At 44.7% G+C, this 8,620-nt stretch overlaps 1 protein-coding gene across 4 annotated transcripts in view; it reads left to right on the forward strand.

Moving 5' to 3' along the window:
* VWA8 (von Willebrand factor A domain containing 8) overlaps positions 1 to 8,620 on the forward strand; it is a 321,146-nt gene that overhangs the window by 164,446 nt on the left and 148,080 nt on the right. For all 4 annotated transcript variants that reach the window (XM_085869177.1, XM_085869176.1, XM_085869179.1 and 1 more), the window contains 3 exons: positions 1,920 to 1,991; positions 7,588 to 7,664; positions 8,181 to 8,256. In XM_085869177.1, coding sequence (XP_085725303.1) covers positions 1,920 to 1,991; positions 7,588 to 7,664; positions 8,181 to 8,256 — 225 coding nt within the window. The remainder of the gene's footprint in view (positions 1 to 1,919; positions 1,992 to 7,587; positions 7,665 to 8,180; positions 8,257 to 8,620) is intronic.

Here is an 8,620-nt window from a genome sequence, read left to right on the forward strand (position 1 = left end):
GCTTCGATGTGGAACAGCGGGTAATGGTGCGTGATTATTTCCACAGTTCCAAATGGGTGCCGGCTGTGGTCTCTGTGGTACTGGGGCCGGCGAATTGCATGGTGCGGACTGATGGTGGGGAAGTGTGTAAGCGGCACGTGGACCAAATGCAAGATTGCTGTCCAGCGTCACCCCCCCCACGCCCCCCCCCCGGGCCGAACGATGTGGGACCCCCACCTGTAATGTCGCCGGCGCCAGACGTTGTTTCGCCAGGGCCGGATGTGCTGACGCCCAGGGGGTCTTCACCTGATTCTGTCCTACCCCGGGACGTCGGGCAGGCTGGTCGGCCGGGGGCGGTTGTTATTGCGGATGGCGCGAGTCTGGCGAGGGTGTCACCTCGACCGAGCCGGGAGGCGTCTGAGCCTGGACTGTCTGGCGGCGCTGCCCGTCCGAGGCGGGTCAGGGTGCGGCCACGGTACTTGGAGGATTATGAGGGTTGATGGGTTTCAGGTGGTCATGTTATGATTGTCCTTTCATGACTTGTCATTTTATGAGGGGAGGAGTGTGCTGTGTCACGTGATTGGGTTTTCGTATATCATGCCTCGCCCGCTAGGGGTGGCAGGAATGTGCTTCTGGTCGCGCAATAAAGTGGAGTTGATGCTGGCACGCTTGCTTCTCGTGTTCCACTGCACCTCGTACACTCTAAATGTCACTTTCTCTTTTGCTGAATGTGTGAGAGTCTCCAGATCTTAATTATGAATGTACAAGCTATCTCTTGAATATGTTTTACATTTTATCCGCAGAACCTCATTGGTTCTGTATGCAGCATTTATTGGACCAAATTGGAAAGCATGCGATAGGGAAGTGTGAATGTTGTTATGAATTGATGAAAAATCTGAAAGAGAAAAATGCAAGCGTGTTGCTTCGGGGAGAGACTATTGTCTCCACCTGAAAAACCCTCTGTGTTTCACCTGAATTGGTCCACACAATGATGTTTGATGCAGTTACAGTGTGTAGATATTGTTTGTGGCAGTAACTTCCCCCTCCGAGGAGCACTGTTACCATTTTGCAATAAGATTTTTGGTAAAAACCCAACTGGTTCACAAAGTGCCTGTCCACACTTGGTCTGCATGTGGTCCCTGCTCTCACTTTCTGATTGATTTGATTAACGCCTCCTGACGTCTTGACATCTTGAGATGGGCATTAAAATGCTGCCTATAAAGGGAATAAGCTCGGCCCACATCCCCTGAACTGAAAAATATTTAATCTGAAGAGGGGAAAGCCTTGCATCCTGGACAGTAGTTAAGAGATTTATGATTAAGTAAATCAGCATAGTCTTTAACTGTATAAATTTTGGACAGGAAAGTAAAGGTGATGTGCTCTTTCTACAAGTACAGTATAATGCCATTGATTTAAAAAAAAATGCTTTCTTCTTCTTTCGTATGCAGCATACGGCTGCGGGTAACATCATTGGCTGAGGACGCGGCTGTGCCATTGATGCAACACCCCTGTATGTTAGAGAAGGAATTTGGAATTTGTTCAAGGTGCCAGTGATAGCTCACCTACCCTTCATGAAGGGCACTGTGGGAACTTTAATGTCCACCAACCAATGTCGACAGACGGTACATCAAATTTAACGTCCATCCAAGGGACGGCACACACTTTGATGACTCGCTCTGCTGACAAGACATCAGAATGACAGTTTGTAGCTGGGCTGAGATTCAAATCCAGGCTAGAAAACTCAGAGGCATAAAAATCCTTTCACTTAAAGTGTATAATTATGTGTTTATATTGCTGCTGAAAAGGGGGGGGGGGGCATACACAGATTTGAATTCACAGAAATGCATACTAATGGAAATAAATGGTGTGCATGCAGTTCTTTACATGTGTGCTATTTATTTATTTATTCATTTGTTTGTTTGTTTCTTTTGCTGATACAGCATCTAAAAGTCATGGAAGAAATGTTGAAGGACTTCAAGCTTGGAGAACATTTGCTTCTGGTGGGAAATCAGGTTGGTCATCCCTCCTTAGTGCCCCTGTCAAGTTTGGTTGTGATTGGATAAGTAATGACCGAATGTATTGCCATCAAAAAAACAAGACAGACAGACACCAAATGGTGTATTTCAGTATGAAGGTTATATGGATGTACAATGTACATACTGTTCTTCTGTAATTGTTTTTTTGTTTTTTTAATGTTCACTATGGGTCAGTACAAATACTTGTTTGGATTCATTCCACGGACTTCATCCATTCACCCGAATAACGATGTGTATAAAAAGATCTAGTGTCTGTCAGTTTTGCATCTCCTCCCAAACCATTTGTCACAAATAGTTGAAATGGTACAATATTGATATTAATCACCAAGCATCCAGGCAGTACAGGGTCAAAAAAAATTTTTTTTCAACAAAAACATTTTCATTATTCGCATCTATAAATGCCAGACAAAGCAAGTGTGAAGTGTGCTTCACGTGGATTGGCGATAAGTCACGAGTTGTTACTAATTTTTGTTTCTCAAGAGACACTAGATATCATTGACCAGAGTCATAGGGCCAGGTTTAATGGCAGAGCTGAGCTGTTCTGGGAGTTGAAGCATAAAACTGTACGTGTGCTGAGGGTGGACAAGGAGGCCTATGTGCGAGGAATTTGTGAAAGGGTAGAGCATCACCTGTGGTCAGGTGATTCTCATCCTGCTTACAAGGGAATTCACACATTGTGTTCCTCCAAGCCTGTCCCTCGGTGTACTGCAGTTAGAGCGGAGGGTGGTGGGCTCTTGACAGAGGAGTCTGAAGTGAAGGCCTGCTGGGCCGGTTACTTTAAGCGGCTGTACCAGTACAGGCTGATCCACCAGCTGTCGAGTTGGACATCAGGGGTGTTACTATCCTTATTGCTGACCCTCCAATCAACTGTGGTCCACCTTCATTTGTGGGGAAACATGCTGCGGTGAACCAGGTGAAATGGAGTAAAGCTCCTCGGATCCGTGGCGTCCATGCTGAACTTCTCAAGGCTGGTGGAGATGCTGTACTCATGTCGTTGCATGCAGTTCTGTGCTCTGCCTGGAGCACAGAGATCATCCAAACTGACTGGAAGAGGGGCCTTGTTGTCCCTCTCTGGAAAGGGAAGGGTAATCACCAGGACTGCAACAACTACTGAGGGGTGATGCTGCTCTCAGTGCCGGGCAAGGTCTTTGCTCGGATAATTCATGATAGGGTTCGCCACCATCTGCTTGAGCAGCAGTGCCCAAAGCATTCAGGCTTTACACCAAAGAGGTGAATGATTGACCGTATCCTTGCCCTTCGGTTTCTCACCAAACACAGATCAGAGTTTCGGCAGGGGCTGCTTGCAGCCTATGCTGATCTCTGCAAAGCATTCGATTCAGTGAATCGGGATGCTCTCTGGAGGATTCTTGCTCTTCGTGGGGTGCCATCAAAACTGATCCATCTGACGTCTGAACTATACTCTGGGACTGAGAGTGCTGTGAGATGTGGTAATTCCATCTCCGACTTATTTCCAGTTGTTACTGAAGTTCGCCAGTGGTATGTACGGGCCCCCATGCTTTTCAGTGCTTGTATGGACTAGATTTTGGGGAGGATGTCTGAGAGATCAAGCTGCGGTGCATAGTTTGAAAATGTCAAGATCTCTGACCTTGATTTCGCAGATGATGCAGTCATCTTTGCGCAGACTCTGGATATCCTTTTGGGGGCCCTTGAGGTGCTGAATGAGGATTCTGAGCCTCTGGGATTACGGGTTTCTTGAGTCAAAACTATGATGTTTCAATGACATCTTTGTCATCTATGTCATTCAACGACAAAATCTTTCAATGACATCTTTGATGCTCCTTTCTTGTCTGTACCTGTTTGTGGTGAGGATGGTGAGATCACGGAGAGATTCACTTACCTTGGCAGTGATATTCATTTCTCTGTTGGCTGTGAGCCAGAGGTCAATAGACGTCTGTGTTGGGACTGGGGAGTCATGGATTCACTGGATCATGGAGTGTGGCGCTTGACGATACCTGTGCAGGAGGACAATAACTCACCTACCCTTCACGAAGGGCACCGTGGGAACTTTAATGTCCACCAACCAATGTCGACAGACGGTACATCCAATTTTACGTCCATCCGAGGGACGGCATACACTTTGATGACTCGCCCTGCCTGCAAGACATCAGAATGACAGTTTGTAGCTGGGCTGAGATTCAAATCCAGGCTCGAAAACTAGAAAAAAAAAAGTCCAAGCCTTCAGCTCCTTGGTGTTTCCAGTCTTGCTCTACGGATGTGAGATTTGGACTCTGACCATGGATCTGAGATGGAGACTCACTTCCTTTGGTGTCAGGTCTCTTTGGAGAATCCTTGGCTATCGCTGGTCAGACTTTGTGTGAAATGAGCAGTTTTTGAGAGAGAATCAAATGAGATTTGATACCTGCATTGTCCGTGAGCATCAGCTGCGGCTGTATGGGCATGTGGCTCGTTTTCCTGACGCTGATCCTGCTCACCAGATTCTCTCAGCGAGGGAGCCTCGTGAGTGGAGGAGGCCAATGGGCCATATTGATCGGCATCTCATGGAGATGGGGACAGACCAGCCATCTGCCTGGGGGATGAACAGACAGAGGTCCCTGGAGTACCGACGGAAAGTGCATGCAGTGACTCTCTGCTCTGGCGCATGCTCTCATACCTGACCTAACCTAACCTGTTACTAATTGGCTGTGTGAGGCTTTGTGCACTGTGATGGCTCCTGCCAAGTGATGTCTATGCAACATTACTGCAGCTGTTTCCCATTCTTAGCATTTCAAAATAAAAGCAATTGGAGCTGAAAACAACACAACAAAAAGTGGGTCAAGGGCCCACTGCCTTGCTAGTGTCTACATAAAAAATAAGACCGCACGGCCTGAGTCTCTCCTGGATCAGGAGCAACAGTCACTCAAACCCTCCACAGACTTCCTTACACCCTGATTTTTGTTTTTTAATTCCGTGAATAAGCTTTGGTACATCATGGCTGATGAAGGTTGTGGTCACGTTTCATTGAAATTGTGTGTGCAAGTTTCAGAGAAGAGAGCAAATATCTACTTTGGCAGGTCGAAAACTCCCCCTTGGACCCCTTTTAATGAACCCAGATTTTGATGCAGTCATTACACTTTGATACATCACAGGTTTTGAAGGTTGTGGTGAAGTTTCATCAAAATTGTGTGTATAGTTTTGGAGAACAGAGCAAATACCTGTTTTGGGGGTCAATCACCCCACCCCTTCCCCCACCACCTCCCCTCCCGTAGGCCACATTAATGAGTATAGATTTTGACAGGTCGATGCACCTTCATTAGGCATCATATTTGAAGCTTGTGCCCAAGTTTCATCAAAATTGTGTTTGGTTCAAGCGATAATGACTGAAGTGTTTACGGACTGACTGACTCATTCACTCACTCACTCACTCACCTCCGGACACGACTCAATCACATAAACTCACCCGACTCAAGTCCAGGTTAGCTGATAATACTGTGCCTGTCCCTTTATCTTCACAATTTCTATCCCCTCTCACTGCTTCATGCATTGTCACAAAAATTTGTTGGTATAATTAACTGTCTTGCAAGTCTGTTTGCAGCATTTTAATGTACTTACAGTTTTTATTCTGTTTAGCCCATTAGAAAGTAGAAAGTAGACTAAAGCATTTGCAATGGTGCATGATGTCATGGCGTTATGGTTGGTGGCGCTTTATATGCAACAGTCACGGAGTTGTTATTGTCGGCGTCCTTGTCATCATCGTTTTTGCATTGTCCTATCAAATGCCATTCTATTCCATCACCCGTCCTTGATGGGTATATCCGTTAGTTCTTCATTTTAAGTTCATGTTACAATTCCACATTCATTCATGCTTCTTATTAATGTATTTTACAAAGATGCATCACCATCCTTTTAATGTTGTCATCTCTGCTTTAATGCAGTTTTGCTTAAATGACCGGTCATGGAAAAATGAGTTGATTGATTCACTTCAAATCTTCTTGATATTAAAGGCAAACCCAAACGCATTTTTTTTCTTGAAAATAATTAATCATTGTTTAATTTGAAGGGAAAAAAATTGACTTTTTTTTTGCAAAGAAAAAAACCCCCCCTCGAGTGTCAGCTTTTTTTATTTTCACCAGTGACGTCACACTTAGAACCCACCTTGATCCAAATGGTGACTTACATGGAGAAACAGTGTATTTTGAGCTCAGATTCCGATACTGATTCCACCATCATTAGCAACTCTGAAGGTTCTCCGTATCTTGAAACAGATCAGTGAGATTTTGAATAAACTATTGGAGACAAAATTAGTGATGGAAACTCTTTCGGGGGAATTATGGAGCCACGTCGTTTCGAGCCTTTTGTCAGCGATTCAGATGAAGATGGTGACAATGGAGGTGTTCGTGAAGATGAAAATGCCGGTCGCATGTTCGCTAAAGATTGGTAGGTTTTGTTTTTTTGTTCAATTAACGGTTTATAAGGGATTTTTTTATTAATTTATAAATCAGTTATATTACTCCAGCAGAAACATGGCACAACACGGACAATCGGACATGGGCATACTCAGACATGGACACAGCCTGGACACAACGGTGGGACATGGCACAGGCACAAAAATGGCACGGACACGACGGCGGGACATGGCACGGACACGACGGAGGGACATGGGTATACTCGGGCATGGACACAACACTCACATGACACGAATACAGCAAGACACAGCACAGCCCAGGCACACTCGGACACAGTCGACAAAATGGTCGACAAATGCTTTATCCCATCATTGCAGGCTGACAAGGTGACCTGCATATTACAGCATTGTCCCATATAATACTTTCCTGGGACACCATTTGTGTCTGTGGTTGTGTCTGTGCCATGTCCCACCATCGTGTTTGTGTTGTCTTACCATGTCATGTCCGTGCCATGTCCCACTCTCATGGTGGTGAGGTGAGACCGGTCATCGGCAGGCCAACACAAGTGTTTGAGTCACCGCTCAAATAGCCCATGTTCATGTGCTGGTAGCTGGGTAGAGATGGTGTTATGAGTGACGGTTGTTTCTTCCCCTTAATCGTGGGGATGGCATCCTCTCTCAATCGTGGGGGATAACGACAAGATCTAGCCATCTCTGTTGTTTCATAACAGTGCGCTGTAAAATGTTCCGAGCACAAAAGCGAACATTTTGTAGGCTCGTACCATACTCGGGTATTTCGGACAAACCTCGGGTCTGTCGGCCATTTTGGTGTGGCATGAAACCATCTCGGTTTGTATTACTAAAACCACCAAGGATGCATCGACTCGGCATACTTATGGAAAATCGAAAATTATTCGCCGTTTTAGTTAAATCGTACAGTGATGTAACCCATAGACAGTACGGATATTACGGTCGACTTCCGGGTGTGATGTCACTGCTAATGTGAAGAATAAGATTTCAACTTTTAATTGCAAATTTACCTACAGTACTTTATATTTCAGAAATTGGAAAAATATACACCATGTCTATTTTATAGGGTATCAAGGGATTAGTGTCGAGGTGGTTTGAGCGTTTGGGTTCCCCTTTACGGATGGTATTATTCGACAAAAATTGTTGATTCGGTATTGTGAACACATATTCCTTTAACAGGGTGTTGGAAAGAACAAAATAGTTGACCGATTCCTGCACTTGCTCAACCATCCACGAGAGTATGTGCAACTACACCGGTAAGTCCGGCCTCTCATCCATCCATGAGTAATTAGCACGTTGATATTCTTGTTTGATTTGTCATTGCATACTTGGGCTTCAGAAATGGCAATATTCTTTATCATAAGTGAATTTCCAATGAGTTTGGATTGAAGGTTTAGCTATTGATTTGCCTTAAAGTAGCTCCTTTGCTGTTTAATAATGTGCATCGAGGTATCTCGAAATCGGATCAATTCGTATTTTAGTCCTAATTTTGAATTGCTATTCATTTAAATGGTGTTTGATTATTTGTTATTCGTCGATGCATATACGCAGTGGCAAAACCGATGGCTGAATTTGAGTGATGAGAAAGGACAAAGCAGGAAATATAAAAATGGAGAGAAAATTTCAGTGGAAAAAATGGAAATGGGGATGGCAACAAGTGCATTTATTTAATTATAATCTTTGCTGATTTCCATCTCAGCCTTTCTCTCCACCCCCTCTGCTCTCCACAATCTTCTCATTCCCACCCTTTTACCCCATTTCCTGAAATCAAGGGACACAACTGTTCAGTCCCTTACCCTCCAGCCAGGAGTGCGGGATGGAATTATTGTTTACGACGACTCACCATTGGTATGTTTGTTTGCCCTTCAATCCTCATTTAATGTTCGTTTAACCTTCCCTTTCACATTACGATTGAAGTCAGCAGTGTGACGGAAGCCGTTTCGTTGAAGTGCTTGCTTTTGTGCTTAACTCACTTGGCGAGCACTCTTCAAGCTTCGATCTCCACAAGCTTCCATGACAATACCGCATTGGATCTCCGTGGGGACATCTCCGGAGTTAGGAAGGCAAAATAAATTGGAGGATTAAAATTAGTAAAAAATGTTTTCAGTGGTTATAAATCAATGAATCAACACATCACAGCAAGATGGCCAAGAGGTGCACATGCTCGCTCTGAGCTGTCTAGCCTGGGTTTGAATCCTGACCCAGCTATAAA

This window comes from Eptatretus burgeri, chromosome 2 (assembly GCF_056783735.1).
Source record: "Eptatretus burgeri isolate ZD-2024b chromosome 2, Ebu_testis_v1, whole genome shotgun sequence".
In the NCBI taxonomy this organism is placed as follows: domain Eukaryota; kingdom Metazoa; phylum Chordata; class Myxini; order Myxiniformes; family Myxinidae; genus Eptatretus; species Eptatretus burgeri.